At 40.8% G+C, this 18,769-nt stretch overlaps 1 protein-coding gene across 4 annotated transcripts in view; it reads right to left on the reverse strand.

The window, feature by feature from the left end:
* The window catches only part of Lars2 (leucyl-tRNA synthetase 2, mitochondrial), a 145,218-nt gene extending 127,633 nt beyond the window's left edge, over positions 1 to 17,585 (reverse strand). Inside the window, exons 1-3 of one of the 4 annotated variants that reach the window (XM_047531622.1) lie at positions 17,474 to 17,585; positions 12,574 to 12,828; positions 6,548 to 6,676 (exon numbers count right to left, since the gene is read on the reverse strand). In XM_047531622.1, the coding sequence (XP_047387578.1) occupies positions 6,548 to 6,676; positions 12,574 to 12,807 (363 nt within the window). In that variant the 5' untranslated portion in view covers positions 12,808 to 12,828; positions 17,474 to 17,585. Of the gene's footprint in view, positions 1 to 6,547; positions 6,677 to 12,573; positions 12,829 to 17,032; positions 17,098 to 17,465 lie in introns of those variants that run through there. The other 3 variants (XM_047531621.1, XM_047531623.1, XM_047531624.1) reach the window with 3 other exon arrangements.
* Between the last annotated feature and the right edge of the window lie 1,184 nt (positions 17,586 to 18,769).

Below are 18,769 nucleotides of genomic sequence, written 5' to 3' on the forward strand. Positions count from 1 at the left end.
ATATTATTGGACAGGTAAAATAACACATGGAGAACATGTGAACTTAGATAAGGTTGGTTTGCAGTTTTGACTGTAAGTGTGAAAGTACTTTTTGATAAATGTGGGCTGGAGAACTGAGGTATAATTTTATGGTAGAAGTAAGAATTTAAGTGGAAATTGAACAAAGATGAGGCTTGCTTACACAGGACAGTGAGAGTACTCCAAGAAGGAGACACGTGGGTAAAAACAGCAGAGGTAAGAAAGACAATTTCCACTATTGAGATGAGTTTGTACCTCATCAAGGATTAGATTCAGGAGGCCTGGGAGAGCAGGTCAGATAGGATCATCATAAAAAGAAAACTGAAGCACTGGACAACTTTGGATTCTGTTAAAAAATATTTATATGTAACATGCAGGACATAGTTTAAGGGTACTAGAGAGGAGGGATGCAGTCAGGCAGAGTCGCACGGGTGCTTCCTGGTTACTGGCAGAGATGAAGAAAGACTGCTCCATTGCTGGCAGAGTGAAAATGTCAAGGGCTGAAATCTGGACCCAAATAACAGCTTCCCAAGTGAGAGAACTGCCTTTTAATGAGGCATGACAACATGCCTGAGTGCGGGCACACTGGGACCCAACAGCTGAGTCACACCCTAGTTCTCTTTCACTTGGGTGGTGAGGGCAGGATGGAGGACTCATCTTTCACTCGGGGAACTGAGATGATCCCAGCTTTCAGGTACATTTGTGGGAGCCACAGGAGGACATGGGGGGTGTGGCTTTCATGACCCACATGCACTCTGATCTCATTGTTCTCCTTTGCACCATCTATTGGTTGCTATGGGAAGAAACCACAGTAAAAGCAACCTTGAACTTTGAGTTATCATTCTTGCATATTCTCAAAGCCAAACTATGATCCATGGTCTGGACGGTCTCACAAAATGCAAAGACAAACCACCGACTAGGAGAAGATATTTGTACTACATTCAGCCCACAAGTAATCAATAATTCAAACTATATAAAATCTCCTATAAGTAATAGGAAGAAGACACACAATACAAGAGGAACTTGGAAATAATGTAAGCAAGCCAATTAGAGAAGAAGAAGCTTAAGTAGACACTAAACAAGAAAAACATCTCAGCCTCCCTCAGATAGTAGTCAGGAAAGTATAAACTAAAAGTACAAGTGAGAGTTGGGGGAATAGTTCAGTGGGAGTCCTGGGTTCAATCCCCAGCACCAAAAAAACAAACAAACAGTTGGATGCCAATTCCTATATATTATTAGCAGAGATTAAAAAGTCAACACTACTATTTGTTTCAAGGATCTATGGTAATTGAAAAAAATATATTATTCTTTAATGACAGAAGTATAAATTAGCAAGACTTTGAAAGCAATTTGGTGAGACTGTAGTAATGCTGAGGCCATTCACACTCTACCCTAGCCATGCCACTTTCACAGGCTGACAGGTCCAGCACAAGATGTTCTCTGAAGCAAAATTTGGATATCAATATATCCACATTGAATATCAATGTGAAAATGGGTAATTAAATATTGTTTTAATTATTAGCACCCAAGATGGATGAACATAAAAAGGATAAATCTGTAAATACTGAGGAAAAATATATGTAGAATATTAATCAGATCTTTTATATAAAATTAAAACCACAAAACTACATATAACTCTGTGTGTGTGTGTGTGTGTGTCCTTAAATAATATATAGAGTGAAAGCATGAAAGTAAGAAGGCAAAAGAGGCTGTAGCCTTGGGATAGTGGTTATGTTGAAGCGAAGGATGTGACTGTAGAGAGGAACGGCTGAATCCACAGAACTTTTTTAAGTGTTGATGCTAACAGGATTAAATGTACTATATGCACTTGATGTGCATTAAACATCATGATGGTAGGTTTGAGTATCTATGTATCTGTATACTTTTATGTTGGAAATGTTCATAGTTTTAAAAGTATCACACTGAAATAAATGGGACAGATGAGACTACCTAGGAAAGTGGGTAGAGAAAAAAAGATGAAAAACACAGCATCTTAAAACTGACAAAAAAAGAAATAGACTATCTGAATAATCCTATTAGAGAAACAGAATTTGTAATTTTAAAACTTTCCCCAAAGAAAACTTTAGTTCCAGAGAGCATCACTCATGAACTCTTACAAACAGTTAAGGAAGAAATAAAAATAACACACACCACTTTCAGAAAATAGGAAGAAGGGAATACTTTGTAGGTCACAGTGGTGCATGCCTGTAATCCCAGCTACTCATTAGGCTGAGGCAGGACGAAGCCAGCTTGGGTGACACTTGGGTGAAGCAAGACCCTATTTCAAAATAAAATAAAAAGGGCTCGGGGTGTGGTTCAGTGGTAGATAGCCTGCCTAGTATACATGCGTAAGATTGTAGATTCAATCCCCAGGACTCCCTCCCACCCCCTGCCCCATTGCCAAGAAAAGAAGGGAACATTCCACAGTTTGTTTTATGAAGCCAGAATAACCTTAATTCCCAAGAAAATGTCAGCTCAGTATTCCTCATACACACAGGGAAATTAGCAAATTGAATATAACAATATACACATTTTTTAAATGATGAAAAAAAATACAATATTCCTCAAGGATGTTTCATTTTAAAAGTAAGTCAAGATAACATACCACATTAACAGATTAAAGGAAAAAACACAGATACCATTCAATAGATAAGAAAGGGCATTTGATAAAAATCAACATTCATTTGTGATAAAAATTCTTAGCAAGCTAGGAATAAAAGAACTTTCTCAACCTGACCATGGGTATGCAAAGATGGAATGAAACAGGGAAAACTTGTGGAATAAGTTGGGAGGAAGAAGCCAAGATGTAAGCGGAAAACCCAGAGAGTGGAGTCTGATGCCAAGAGAGCAGAATGGTTCAAGGAGAAAGCGCTTCCTCGACTGCATGTTGCCGAGGCTGAGAAAGATGAGGACAGGGACACATCTGCAGAGGTCACTGTGGCCTAAAAAGAAAAGACTCGCTGCAAGGAGCACTCCACATTCTGCTCTTCTTGGTGTGCTTTAGAAGAAGTACCTCACACATCTTCATTCAAGAACAAAGCAAGCTAACAAATTAACAAAGTAAAAGAGCAGAGTTGGCTGAATTTTCATAGGCCTTCTACCTCATTTCAACCTAAAACTCTAATATTTCTATTTAATTGAGTAGAAAACTGAGGGTTTAGATAAAGCTGGTGATCAATGACCATTTATTGATGAATTAATCGATACACCTTTCAGATCTTGTTTGGCAGTCCCAGATTAGATATTTCTACCCTCTTCAGAGTGAGGATCATTAAGCTGAACTCGAGTCCAAGTCCACTTGATCTCAGGGACTAGTCCTGACACTGGGTAAGACTTGAAAATGACAAGGAAGTTCAACAAGTCTTCTTTCACATGGTTGACAATTAAACTGAGGGTTTTTTTTGTTTTTTTTTTTTTCCCCCTCCTTTCCATATCACTTTAAAACAGCCTAACCAGGTTTTCTGGTTATATGTTGGATGCTCTGACTTAAACATGAACTATGAAAATTAGCAAGAAATTAATTGCAGGGTAACTTAGAGAACAACTCCAAAAGGTATCTTGTCATCTTAAAACAGAACAACTAAATTGAGGAATAAAAACTAGAAAGCAAACCTAGGAGTCTGCTGATCACACAGCCTAAGACACCTTAAACCAAATAACAAACAGTGGCTTCAAGTATAAGGCCCAGATCCAGGCTGAGCACAGATAATATGACTTGTAGGCAAGAATATGCAGTCAAGCTGCTTCTCAGAGGGCAGCTTTGTGCAGCAGGCTCCACGCAGAAGAGAACAGGGATTCATTTATTAAATGGTGATGAATCACTTTCCTGAGCAGTACAGAGTAAATCAGATCAGTATAAATAATAATTACAGCTATCACTTATTAGGGGATTATTATGTGCCAGATATAAACACCATGCATGCACCATCTCATTTAACCCTTATAACAACCCTATAAGGGAGGAATTATTGTTATCACTACTTTTTCCCTTTCCTTCCTTTCTTCTTTTCTTTCTTTCTTTCTTTTTTGATTCTGGGGCTCATACTCAATTCAGGGCCTTATACATGCTAGACAGCACTCTACTAATAAGCTACAGCCCCAGTTCATCCCTATTTTTAAAATGATCAAAGCAGGATTTAGAGACACTAAATGACAATACAGGATCACTCAGTCCAAAAGTGGTACAACAGTATTCAAACCAGGGTTGTCCAATTCCTGGATCTAGCCTCACTGTGGACTTCACCTATGGTAAGAAGACACTTACCACTTGTCTTCTGGGTCTGAGTTTCCTGGAAAAACCCCAGCTCCTCTGGGCTTTGGCTTTGCCATGTACTTCCCCTGCAGCGTCTCATCTCATTCAAAGGAATTGGATCCCACATATATGCCCTCAGCCTTCCCTGTACCCTGTCATCAATGCTTAAGCTTTGCTGTAAATGCTTAACCTTCAACAATTTGCCTGCACTCACTAATTGTTCAAAATAATTTGGCATAAGTAATAATAACAATAACTGCAAGACAAATCTAGTTGAAAGATCACTGTTAGTTAAGGAATTGCACTTTAAGGGTCTAAGAGTATGGCTCAGCAATAGAGCATTTGCCTACCATGTGCAAGGCCCTGGGTTCCATCCCCAGCAAAGGAGGAAAGGAAGGAAAGAGAAAAAAGAATTTTATTTTAGTAAAAAAGGCAATTCATTCTGATTTGCCTCTTTCTAATAAACAGCATAAATAATGGAGAGCAATGTGTGAGAAAATAACATGTGACAAAACCATAAACTTTGGACCATCTGAGGTAGAATGCAAATCTCTAAGCTTGGCAATATAAAGCTATTAACTCCTCCACAAATATACCACAACTTGACCTCATTTTTAAGGAATACTTCTTGCTGTCAATTTCAGCCCTGCAAAAAATTTCAAACCAATTGTGACATAAGATGCACTTACCTTTCTTAAAAAAAGAAATCTTTATTAAGAACAGAGAGGTGGCAGATAACACCTGTATAGACCCTGACAAGTTAGTAAAAGCAAACACCAGTGGGGTGCCAGTAAATGATGAACAACTGGCTCTCTGGGGAAAGAGCCCTCATTTATAGGTTTGCTGATTTCCAAGGTATATAAGTGCTCTCACCATTGTGGATTTCAAGCTACTAAGGTGACTAAAAACAAAATTAGGCAGGGATGTATACTGTCAGCTCTCAGGATCTGATGTGAGTAGGCTCCCACCCACAGATGTCAACTGCCAATATTTATTGGTTACATACTATGTGCTAGGTTCGAGCTATGTGGTCCATAGTCATTGAGTTTTTGAGTCCTTGTAAGGTCAATAGGGCATGTACTATTTTATCCTCATTTTAAAGATGAGAGGAAAGTAGGCCTTGAAGAGGTTAATTAACTAGTCAAAGTTTGCACTGGCATTTGAATCCCAGGAGTCTGCTCCAATGGTCCAAGCTTTCAGGGTCTCCTCCATCTTGCCTCTTTCCGTAGGTGGTTAAGGAAGATTATTTGGTCACTACCACCCCATCTTACAGATGATGTATTGAGTAAAGAGAGGGCTCTAGGGTAGTGGGTAGCGGGGTAAGTAGGACTGACCTAGATCAGCCCTGGAAGGGTGTTTGTCTTCCTTTCTCCTGATAAATTTCACCTTGCCCTTTGAGACTGACTCATGTCAGAAGTTTCCTCTTTAGTGAAGCCTTTCCCAACTCCCCAGTCATTATTCTCTAAACATATTTTTCTTATAAAATTTCATTTTTGCCCATTTTAAAGTAAATGCTTGCTCATTAGAAAATGTACAAACATCCAAAATGAAGGAGAAAACTCTGTGGCCACATCTGCCACTCACAGCATGCTACAGTTTACATCTTAAATGTTACCCAAAGACCCATGGTATTGGGAGGTGATGGAACCTTTAAGAGGTGGGGCCTAGTGGGAGGTCTTCAGGGGCCTGGGGTATGCCCTTGAAGATGACAGTGAGAACTCCCAGCCCCTTCCCTTCCTCTATTTCACTTCCTGGCCATGAGATGAACCATGCTGTGCCATGTGCTGACCACTTGCCATCTGCACCAGAGGTCTAAAAGCAGTGGGTCTGCCTGATCACAGGAAGGAAACTCTAAAGCCATGAGCCAAAATTAACCTTTTTTCTCTATAAGTTGATTATCTCAGATATTTGTTAAAGTCCTAGAAAGCTGACTAATATGCAGGATTTGATCCATTGTTCTACTATGGGTTTCATTCCCCTATATAATAACTATTTATAGATGAGCAGACTCCTTCTGGGAAGACATTAGGGTTACCCACACTTGTATCTCCATCCTTAGCACAACATCCAATACATGGCTGTCTTCCCAATTAATCCAGATGCTTGATTATAATGTCTTCTATGCATAAAAGGAAACACCAAGCTTTTCAAGTCAATCCTCAAAGTCATTCTAATCATAACTGAAGCTGGCTGTCATCATTTGTCATGAACACATGGTACTACACTCTTGTCCTGAGTGGGAAGACAAGGGCTGTGGCAGCGGACATCTTTGCTTACCTGCATCCCTCTCATCTTCTGGAATCGTGCAATGGTGTCACTGATGGTGTAGACACGCACATGGCCCATGTGCAGCTTGCCAGAAGGATAAGGGAACATGGAAAGCACATAAAATTTGGGCTTTGATTTCTAGGAAAGAATAACAAAGAATGACAATGAGTATTTATTAAGCATTTTCTGGGAATTCTGCATGCAGTAATATTTTGGCACTTAACTCAGGTAATAATTTAACATTTTAAAAAATTTCTTTTTGAATAATTCTTCTCATTATGTAAACTGACAAAACCATTAAAAACCAAAATTCAAAGCCCTGGTTTAAGCTAAAGAATGTCTAAAAATAATGCCAAACAACCTCTAAGTACTAATTACCTGTGTACATTTTTAATTTTTTTTTTTTCTCTTTTTAAAAGCTTCTTTTTTATGACCGTTTCTATCTAGGTCATAAAGAATTGTTTTTCCAAATTAAGATCTAACATATATATTCATAATTCAAGGAAACAATAGTTGAATTACACAGATATGACATCTCTAAAAATGGAGACCCTTCCTAAATTCCCTATCGCTGCATTCGGCATTAAGAGCAGGATCCTAAAGTACCAGTTTGGATGCTGACTGTCCCCACTGTATTGTGAGCTTATCTTTCAAAGAAAATGTTGAAGTAGGAAAGCCATGAGAAAAATCTTAATCAACAAAGGTGGCTGTTTTGCAGGGGTGACAGACAGGCAAAAACAGATCAGAGTTATGGAACTCTCCAGCTTCCAAAGCAGATAGAACGTGAGAAAAAAAGAAATCTATACATTTGCCTGGACAGAGTGAAGACACAGCAGGGGATCTTTCCTGGGTCACTGACTTTTGGTACTTTGGCTGGTGCACTGGTAAAATGGTAAATGTTGTCAAGAGTTCGTGTACCTGAGAGAAAAGGCTCTTGGGGGACCTGCTGTTCAAGAGCAAGTACTGTGGTTTCATTTTGTTTTGTTCTCGTATGGTGCTATGGATGGACCCCAGGGCCTTGTGCATGCTAGGCACCACTGAGCTCTACCCCAGACCCAAGGACCACTTTAATCATCTCTTTCTCCACCTTCCCAGCCTCCCAACAGGAATTAGTAACCATTGGATAGATGTTTGTTGGCCTCTGTGGGAACACTTTTTACCAAAGAGCGTTTTCCCCAGAAAACTTTTCAAATTCTGTCTGGGTAAGAGGAGGCTTTCCTTAAACCCTCCCATGGTGTGTGTTGGGGGTGGGGTCCCCTGACAAAAGGAAGAGCAACAGGAACTGCTTCTGTTGGTCACTAAGGTGGGACTATCTCCTGTTACCACTGTTGGACTTCTCTCTGCCTTCTGGCTCTCCCTTTTGGTTCTTACTATCTTCCCAGAGGATTGCAAGAGTTCTTTGAGGCTTTGTTTCCCACAAAGTAATGGAAACAAAGAAAAAATGGAATATTCATAAGCCTTCCTGTATAAAGGAAGATGGTTTTAAAATATTGTTTGCCAAGCACATGCATAACTGACAACACAGAGCCAACCGTAATCAGGTAAGTAGTAGAAGACAAAAGAAATCAGGCTCTTGCCAAGTTCTTTTCTTTCCTTCTTTTTTTTTTTTCTTTTTCTTTTTCTTTTTCTTTTTGGTGCTACTGGGGATTGAACCCAGGGGCATGCTACCACTGAACTACGTTCTCAGCCCTTTCTCCTTTTTTTTGCAATCCAAGAATCCAAGGGCAATTCACCCCTAAACTACATCCCAGCCCATTTTATTTGAGATAATTTTATGGTTTAGATATGAGGTGTCCCTCAAAAGCTCATGTGTAAGACAATGCAAGAATTTTTAGAGGTGAAATGATTGGGTGGTGAGAGCATTAACTTAATCACTGGATTAATCCACTAATATGGATTAACTGGGTGATAACTGTAGGCAGAAAGGGTGTGGCTAGAGGAGGTAGGTCACTGGAGGTGTGACTTTGGGGTTTATATTTTGTTCCTGGTGAGCAAGAGCTCTCTGTTTCCTTGTTGCCATGTCCTGAACTGCTTTCCTCTGCCATGCCCTTCCACCATAATGTTCTGCCTCAACTCAGGCCCAGAGCTATGGAGTCAGCCAATCATGGACAGAACCTCTGAAACTGTGAGCCCCGAATAAACTTTCCCTCCTCTACATTTTCTTGTCAGGTCTTTTGGTTACAGCAACAACAACAACAAAAAAAAACTAACTAAAACAGACAGGATCTTGCTAAATTGCTGAGGCTGGCCTCAAATTTGCAATCTTCCTGCCTCAGCCTCCAGAGAGACTGGGGTTAGCTAGGATTGCAGGTGTGCACCACTGCTCCCAGCTCTTGCCAAGTTCTTTAACTCCCTTCAACAAAGAAGGTAAAAAACTTTAACAGAAGCACTAACATGTGGGGGGAAAAACTAGAATGAAACTTGCCCCTGTACTGTCATCCTGTAGAAATTACCAAGACAAGGAATGCTGTCTGGAGGGAGAGGAGGATGAGAAGAAATAAGTAATCTGGAAAATCTAGAAAATCAACTGGAACTGCTGAAATGATAACCAAACAGGGTGGCAAGCAGGACACTGGTCATGCCCTTTGATCAGAAATTGTGGATTCATGACTCTTAGGAAAAGTTCAGGAGGGTGAGAGATGACCTTCTGGGATGCAGAGGTCAGTGGGGATTCAGGAATTACTGGTGTTAAGAAGGGGAGTGGGGCTGGAGATGTGGCTCAGTGGTAGAGTATGTGCCTAGCACACAGAGCCCCAGGGTTCCATCCACAGCACCATGTGCACATAAAAGGTGACAGAAAATTCTCTCAGCTTGTAAACAAGTCCCTCAAGGGAGGAACAACAACTCATTCTTTAACTTAAAGCAAAAATCAAAGCAAGAGTTTTTCAAAATCTTATTCTTTACTGGAGTGGATGAGGCCTGTTGGCTTTCCTTTTGGAATTTTTAGGGAAATGGGAAAACACCATATTAGAGTTCTTTGGGAACTAAAAAAATAGCAGAGTTGTTGACATATGCTATCTCTAGTTTTTCATTAAGTTTTTACATAAAACATTTTTCTTATATTATAATCACCTTATTTTATTGTACTAATATTAACTTTGTTATGTTACCCTTATTTAACAATCTTGCCCCAAACATTTTCCACATAAAGCTTCTTCACTAGCATCTCCTTTTTGTTCAATGAAGATTTAATTAGTAGCAAAATCAAACTACATCCAACTCCAAAAGGACTGCTAGAAAGTGTTTAATATTCATGAATATTTTTGTTTATTGCAGTAAATGTATTCAGCTTACTGTCTGTCTCTGCCTTCTGCTTTTCTTTTTGAATTAAGTCATCTTCCTCTGTGACAATGAAATGAGTTCTATCATCTGGGGGTGGAAAGAAGTTATGGAACTTTATATGATTGCGCAGTCTAAGAATTTAAGCCTTTAAGAGAAATTAGAATTATAAACGACCGGGTGAGTATGATTTTTATAACTGGGTCCTATTATTTTTGTCAGCCTCTGGTTTCAAAAGATGACGTCTGCCTCTGTGTGGATCATGCTCTGAAGCTGTTCCTGAGACTAGAGGTTAGCAGAATCAAAGGAGCACCCCACAGGAGTGCAGAACCTGGCTCCGGTCCTAGCTTTGCCACCAGCTGTAAGGCCTTAGGCAAATGCCTGTGCCTTTCTGGGCTCAGTTTGCTACCTGTTAATCAAAAAAAGAGACAAAAGAAAGTTCCAAGCGGCCGACCCAGTGGCTGTAATCCCAGCAGCTCAGAAGGCTGAGGCAGGAGGATCACAAGTTCAAAGTCAGCCTCAGCAACTTAGCGAGGCCCTAAGCAACTCAGTGAGACCTGGTCTCTAAATAAAATACAAAAAAGGACTGGGGACCTGGCTCAGTGGCTAAGCACCCCTGGGTTCAAAACAAGAAAGTTTCAAGTGAAAGCATAAACACAGGAATCAGACAGGTCTGGGTTGGAATCCTGGCCATGTCATATGCTAGCTGTGCATCTTGGCAAATGACCAAACTGAGCCTCAGCTCTATGGGGATAACAGTAACTACCCTCAGCGTTGTTTCAGGATTCAAATGAGATAATTGATAGAAAGATGTTACCTGGCACATGGTAAAGAGCTCATTAAATGGCAATTCTTTTTTAAATGGTGATTATGATGATGATGGTTAAGACATCTGACTTCTAAAAACTCACTGGGGTGATTACAAATGTACCCAGTACCAGAAGGAGATTGATTATAAATGCTTCAAAAACCCACCAGCACTCAAGAGTCTCAGCTCCTGATAAAGATAAACCACGTTTTTTTATCCACTTGTATCTTTTATTTATATAACACTTCAGTTTGTAAAATGTGTTCAGTCACATTTTCTCATTTCATTTTCAAAACAATTCTGTGAGATAAACAATGCAAAGAGCTTGAGAATCAAGGAGGCTAAATGAAAGGCCTAGATCACAAGAAATCACTTCTTGGGATGAACCAGTGTGATAGTCCCTCAGGTCCTCACTGGGCACACTCTCTGTTTCCCTCTTCCTGACACAGTGCCTGCAGGGGTTCCACACAATGTTCCTTAGGCCATTTCCCCAATTATCAAACCATAGTTTTCTTCCATTTAATATTTTTAAAAATTACATGCTTATAATGAATGAGATGTCACAAAGTCAGTAAGCTACAACTTCAAAATGTTTGGAAGTCACTAGATTACAATCTAAACTAAAAGGGGGAGAAAAAAGTAAATCTTACTCTGTTTGTTCAAAATTAAACTGCTCCCTAGAGTCTAAAATACACTTAGTTATGTTAGTCTGGTCATGTTGACCCAAAAGCTTTTTACTTCCTAATGAGGTAAAAGTCAAGCCTTTACTGTAAAACGATGCATTAAATTCAAGCCTTCCTTTTTATCATTTCATTTTGTTATATACTAAATCTCATTTGATTTCAGATTTTCTTCCTACCAAGTGCCAAAATCATCTATCAGGTGATCACAATAGCTCCCCTCCCCGAGTCCATTTTTCTTAGGCATCCATCTCACAGGAGGAGTGTGACACTGGTAGGGACAGGTGGTGGGAAAGCCAAGTCCATGGAGTGCACCTGGTACAGCCACGTTCAACTGCTTGCCTGGGGCCTAATTGCTAATTCAACACAACAAGTCTGCATTATTTGACTATTACTAATACAAAGGAACAGTCAGAATTTAAGAGTAAAACTCTTACAATGCTTTTCTCTGATCAGATTCAAATATATGATGTAACAAACCATTATCTCCTATTTGTCATTCTGACCAATATCAAGAAGAAAGGAACAACATGTCTAAGACTCCTCCCTGCAGTGAGTTGGTCTCCCAGAGAAGGAACAAAGAGCACTCCATGGAAACCAGCCATTGCCAAGTACTTAACCAATTCTGGTAGAGTGTTGAGTTGGTACATGTGGACCAGAAGCCAAGGGTCCACTAACTCTTTAGCTGCTTCCGCAAGGTTGGACCCCAATTCCAGATCACACAGGAAGAAGGTTGGTACCCCCCCGCAAAAACCATGATGAAATGACAGAACAGGGTTGGAGGCCAAGATCATGCCAAGGGAGGGGTAGATCTTGCTCAACAAGTGGCCGTCTGAGGAGCCCAGAGACCTCCCCTGGAGTCTTACATCTGGCCTTCTAGATCTCTGTGTGCTGTCCACAATGAACCAAGAACCCCAAACTTGCTGGTGCTCTTGATGAGTTTCCCCCAACAAATGCTACTCCAGAAGCCTGGTGCGGTGCTGTCCGCCATGCACCTTGTATGCAGTATTGCTGCGTACGCACCCACCACACTGGAAACTCTTCTGAGCATTATTCTTGTATCATCTCCTTTACTCCCCACAATCCACCCAAGAAGCAGGTGGACACTGCTGCTTTTTTTACTCTCTGTTTTAGATAAGAACACTGAAGCACAGAGAGACTCAACGGTTTGGTTCAGGGCCACATACTTAATAACTTATTGACCCAGGCAGCCTGACCACAGAGTCCAAGTCCTCAGACACCCGGTTTTACCCGTTCAGTGTACTCACATCAGCTTCTGAAATTTTGGAGGCCTGTTCTTTTATTCGTTGATGCCACCATTCCTCGACATCCTTCCTTGTCTGCAATGTATACTCTTTCGTCCACTTCCCTGTGGCACTGTAAATACTTCTGGTACATTCTGGAATTACTCTCCTTTCCCACTTGATGACATCTGGCCCACCATTTAGCTGTCTTCTCAGAAGAGAAGCATACAGACCCAGTCTCTGCCAGGCAGGAGTCATTCTTCAGAAGGCAGGAAGGTGCTGAAAAAGAGGACAGAAGACACACTCACAAGCTGCCTGGAACCTTCCCAAGGGTCCATCGGCACAGCCCAGGGTTCCCTGCCTGCCTCTGGTTTTGTTTTTTTGTTTTTTTGGGTTTTTTTTTCCTGAAAAGAATATTTTAGAGATTCACTTCAACTAACACAGAATGGAAAATGTAAAAGTGGACCCAAAACATCAAAGACACAAGTAACCTCTAGGAACAAGGGGAGCCCACTGCCTGGGCCAGCTCCTGCACAACCTCACAGGTTGCAGGGAGACAATGGCACCTCCTCCCTGCCTTCTCTCTGTGCTGGCCCAGGATCAGTCCAGCAGGCTCCACTTGTCTTCTCTCCTGGCCTCTGCAGAGCTCTAAGCGCACTGCCCTGGCCCAAGGCTCAAATACCAGAAGAGATCTGAACACAAAACTCCTAGAAGAAGCAGAGATTCTACGCTATGATAGCCTTTTTTTTTTTTTTTTTATTGTAAACAATGGGATACATGATGTTTCTCTGTTTGTACATGGCGTAAAGGCATACCATTTGTGTAATCATAAATTTACATAGGGTAATGTTGTTTGAGTCATTGTTATTTTTTTTCCTTCCCCCCACCCCTCCCACCCCTCTTTTCCCTCTATACAGTCCTTCCTTCCTCCATTCTTGCCGCCCCTCCCTAACCCTAACTCTAACCCTAACACTAACCCCTCCCACCCCCCATTATGTGTCATCATATGATAGCCTTTTTTCACATATATTCTTTATAGGTTAAGCCAGGAAACAACCACTATTTAGAGGATTATTTACTCATCTGATTCTTCATTTATTTACCAAATATTTATTGAGTGCTATTAGGTCTACACACTGTTCCAGGCACTACTGAAAAAAAGAAAAAAAGTCCCAGGCTGCAGGTACAGCTCAGTGGCAGAGCATGTGCTTAGTATGCATGAGGCCTTAGGTTCAATCTTCAGCATGGCAAAAAACTACAACAAATGATGTCCTTTCTCTCCATACTAGAACAGAAGTAGGTAAGAAAGCAACAAATAAACCTAACACAATGTGTAGCAGTAGGGAGTGCTATGTGACATTTTAGAACACAACCCATACGTTGGTCCCACCAGAATATCCAGTTGTAATTCAAAATTGAACATTAGTGTTTGGTTTCCTCCACAAGTGAATTCTGGAAAAGACCTCATTGGAGAAGTTTCCAGCTTTATTGCTGATTAAAGGGTTACAGTAGAATTTCATCAAATATTTAAAATGTATAACTGAATACCCTAAACTTTCTGCCTTCCTGCATCATAGCCCTGGAGAGCTGCTACAGTGAGAGGGAAAAAAACAACAGATGAAAACAGGTCTTACAAAAACAAAGAGAAGTAAACTTGGTACTCTAAACTGGTGTTAACTCTGATTCTTTCAAAATTCTTTCCCTTTCTACTAGGGTTTGGCCTGATTTACAAGGATACTGGATCACACATGCTGCCAGGAGGGTCATTAAAGGTTTATAAAAGTGGGATTCACACTCACATAAAATGGTATCACAGTGTTGGCACTTTTACTAGTTTGTCTGCCAAAGTTCTTGACATACCAGTTCTCACTGCATTTAACACCTCTTGCTTTTTTAGGGATGGAATCAGAGAGAGACTGAGAAAAAAACTTCTATCTACTGGGCTTGACTATAATAAAATATGTGATTATAGGCATTAGGGTGAACCACATGAAACTGGTTAAATATTAGCAATTCTATATAACCAACCTAATGTAAATACACTTTGTACAATGAAGTTAGTTAGATTTACTTTTTAGGTTTCTAGGTTTCTATATATTAGAACTATCCAGAGACGTCATAGAGTTTATAGTATTCTTACCAAGTTGGCGTTTCTATACCTTTGTTAGCCAAACAATGTCTGTTTAGCAGAAGGCACACAGATACCTGTCATTTCCCTTTTAGACTACATTTCCAAGAACATGCAAGGAGAGTGTTCTGGGCTGTCCTCACAAATAGAAACAAAAAAAAAGTAACAAAATCATAAAAATACAAACTGACCTGAACTGCAATCTGCCAAGGTTTTGGCTTCAGTGCTGGTTAGCCATGGTGGTGAATGAAATACCAGAGTGTAGACAGATGACCAGTAGAAGTAATATGAAGGGTATTCTTTCACTTAAAATGCTAATCCTGTCTCTAGAACTTACTTATTCTATACAACAAATCATAAGCAACACAGAACTGCACTCCTGGACCACAGAAGAATAATACTAGCTCCCTAATAACCTCTTTTTTGCATAAATCAACAGACTATAGGATCCTGGAACAGAACTGGGTATGTAAAAGAATTTGAAGTTTATTAAGAAAAAAGCACAAAGTGATTAGAAAGTGACAGATTATTCAATGAATGGGGGAAACATTCGAATTAGAGCCTCACCTCAAATCATACACTGAGGTAAATCCCAGATCAAGTAAATAATGTTTTTCTTAAACATAAAACAAGATGAAAACAGATGGGTATTTAATAAACTTTTACAAGGCATACAATGTTCTGTCCTGATCATAAAAACATGAAAAACTTCACAAAGGAAAATATTAATAAGCCTGGCTCTAAAAATGTAAAACATCTGTATATCAAAACATCATGAGTCAGGCACACTGGTGCACAACTGTCATCCCAGTAGCTCAGGGGGCTGAAGCACAAGGATCTCAAATTGGAGCCCAGCCTGGACAACTTAGTGAGACTCAGTCTCAAAGTAAAAAAATAAAAAGGGATGGGGATATACTCAGTGGCAGAGCACCCCTTAGGTTCAAACCCTAGTACAAAAAAAAAAAAAAAAATCCTGAATAAAATTACTAGAAGGCAAACAATTCTGCAAGAAAATATTCACCAAAACTACAACCACAAAAGGTTACCCAACACTATAAAAAGTTCACATATGAGAGGAGAAACACTCAAAACCTAATGTTGAAAATGAACAAAGGTATGGGCTGGAGGTATATAGCTCAGTGGTAGAGCAACTGCTTAGCATGCCCAGGGTCCTGAATTTCAATCCCCTGCACCACACACACACACACACACACACTGGGCAAAGGAAAATAGGTCTGAGGATTCACAAATGGTTAATAAGTACATTTTAAAAAGAGATCAACTTTACAACTAAGCAAAGAAATGCAACTTAAAACAAGAATTAAATATTTTGCTTATCAGATTGGCAAAAACTTTTTAAATGAAAAGAAATGCAATTTTTTGTACACTGCTGGTGGAAATGTAAATTGATTCCACTCCTCTAGGAAGCAATCTGCTAAGGTGTTTCAAGGTCTTTTAAGAAAAGCCTAAAGGATAGGCTTAGTATGACTCAATGGTGGAGCACTCACTCAGCATGTGTGAATCCCTGGGCTCAATACCCAGCACTGAAGAACAAAGATGCACAGGAAATACTAATTCAGTTCTGGGGATAGGTATGTAGCTCAGTGTTATGGTGATTGCCTAGCACATGACTGGCCCTGGCTTCCATTCCCAGCACTGCAAAAATAAATAAAGTTCACACCCTTTAGCTTAGGGGTCCCCATACCATTCTCAGATTATTACTCACTACCAGGACTTAAAAGGAACCAGTCTGTACTCATGGTTCTGATTTTTACAGAAATTCCTGGGTCTCTGCTGTATTCCTTCCTTTACTTCCCAGGCTCTGTTTTAGGTCATTCCAAATATCTCTCCATCAAAGGCCTAATGGGTACTGCCCTCTTCCTGAAATCAAGGCGACACCATTGTATCAGAGCTACATGGACACAATGAATGTGAAAGGTGTAGCTCATGTCCTATGCTTATGTTCAACTTGGCCTTTGTCTTCCTTAGCTCTAGCTCATCCAGTTCCTTCACTTGTTTGGGATCGTGTCTCTCCCTCCACATCCTTTCAAAGCATCAATTCCTGTCACTCCATCCTTCTTAGTCCTGACCTCAATCTCACTTGGAACTTGAGGGTGAAGTTTTTGACAATAGAAGGGATGGATCTAAGAACTGGACCCAAAATGATGATCACATATAGACAAAGAAACCTAGAAGAGTAGGGGAGGCAAAGAAACAGCACACATGGGAGAATTACACGAAGGCATTTCTTTGCACTCAAAATAAAATGCAAGAATGTATCTGGGGAAATTCCTCTTAAAGAAACTAAGTTTTTAAAAGACATGCTTATGTTTTGCAGCTAGTTTCCTGTATTACCTCAGGCAACTTATTTCCTGTCTGGAATTTCATCTTCCCCAGATGATGAGGAGCTTCAGGTTCTAACATGCTGTGGTAATGACCTGTGGGCCCCAGAGATGCAATGAGTGATCTTTGACTGGATCCAAGCCCCAACCCGGTCCAGATTGTAAAGATCCAGAAATGAACCGAGGTAGAGAAGCAGTGGAGAGGGGGATTTCGAGTATATAACCATGTGAAGATGTGCGTTTTCTCTGGGAAAGGGTCCCGAGCTATCAACGGGATCCAAGGTTTAAAGCGCCACTTTTCCAGTTCTGAAACTGCAAGGTTTCAGGACCAGGTAACCCAGCCTGCACATTCCCTTCCTGCCTCAGCAAATCGGAACCTCCCGATCCGGGGTGAGAATATCAGTCGAGCCTGTCTTTCGTCCCGCTGAGCTCCGGCAGGGATTTACCTACTCACAGGCTCTGGCCTGCAGCTCCTCTATGCCTTGTTTTCCGAACCACACACGGCCGGGTCAGTCACCATGGGCGCCGCCATGTTGGCAGAACAACAACTTTATCGGTCGCGGACGTCGCAGACACGGACAGGAGGGCGGGGCCCGGGACGAGGAGCGCGGCCTGGAGGCGGTTCCCAGCAGCACGCGGGAGGGAAGGGGTGGGGCGTCTGTAGTTGCCCCGCCCCCGGTCGTGCCGCTGGTCTGCAAACTGTAGTTATCTCAGGATCAGATTATTACAGTGTAGCTGGGTCGCAAGGGCTTTTACCTGTAACCCCAGCTCTTCCGGAGGCTGAAGCAGGAGGATCACCAAGTTCCAAGACGGCTTGAGCAATTTAGTGGGACCCTGTCTCAAAATAAAAAATAAAAAGGACTGGAGTGTAGAACGCTAAAGGACTCAATAACAGAAAGCTATTGGGTTCAACCTCCAGTACCGCGGGGATTATAACAATGAAGCGGATGCGTGAGAGCTCTTAGGTTAGTGACACCAAGATAAACTAGGCCGCAGGTGGGTGAAAAAAGTCCTGGGTAATCTGCAGATCCAGATTCGAATTCCAGCATAGCAACAACCATCTTCTGAACTTGGACAGGTTTCCACCTCCTGATCCCCGAGGCATCTTCTTCCTCTACATTCTCTGATCTTCTAATCCTGGGCGGGGAATTGCTGGCAAAGAGCAGATTAATGGCAGAATATTTTTCTCACCCTGTAAGCGGGAGGGGAGCTGTGAAAGCAGGATACCTGACCAACCATCTTCCTCTAGAGGAGTTATTGTACCCAAATCCACCAAGCCCCTGCATGCACACCCTTAAATATTTCTTGCTTGTAATGAACCAGTTGAGCAATGAATTGCCAAGGACCTGTGGCAAAAGGTCCTTTCCTTTTCAAAAAGGAAAAATCTGTTGAAAGAATTTGGAGAACACCTATATACTGGCAATCAGGAATGCGGAAATTAATTTGCTAATTGGGAAAAATGGTTATATCCTATAGTACAAGAAAAACGAATGTTCCAGAACCATCTGTTTCTGAAATCATTTGTACCTTTACTAGCCAAAATTCACCCCATTACTATCTATATTCTACATCTTAACTTTCATTCTTAAAGATGAACAATATCCTTAAGAAAGCAAGAAAAAGATGCAGTGTCTTCTTGTAATTAAAGGCTCCAACCTGCACTCCAGCCAAGGAATACACAGTAATTTCTTTTACCCCTTTCCAAGTCTTTAACAAGTTTCCTGACAGTTCAACATCTAAATACTCTCAG

Source organism: Sciurus carolinensis, chromosome 17 (assembly GCF_902686445.1).
Source record: "Sciurus carolinensis chromosome 17, mSciCar1.2, whole genome shotgun sequence".
NCBI lineage: Eukaryota > Metazoa > Chordata > Mammalia > Rodentia > Sciuridae > Sciurus > Sciurus carolinensis.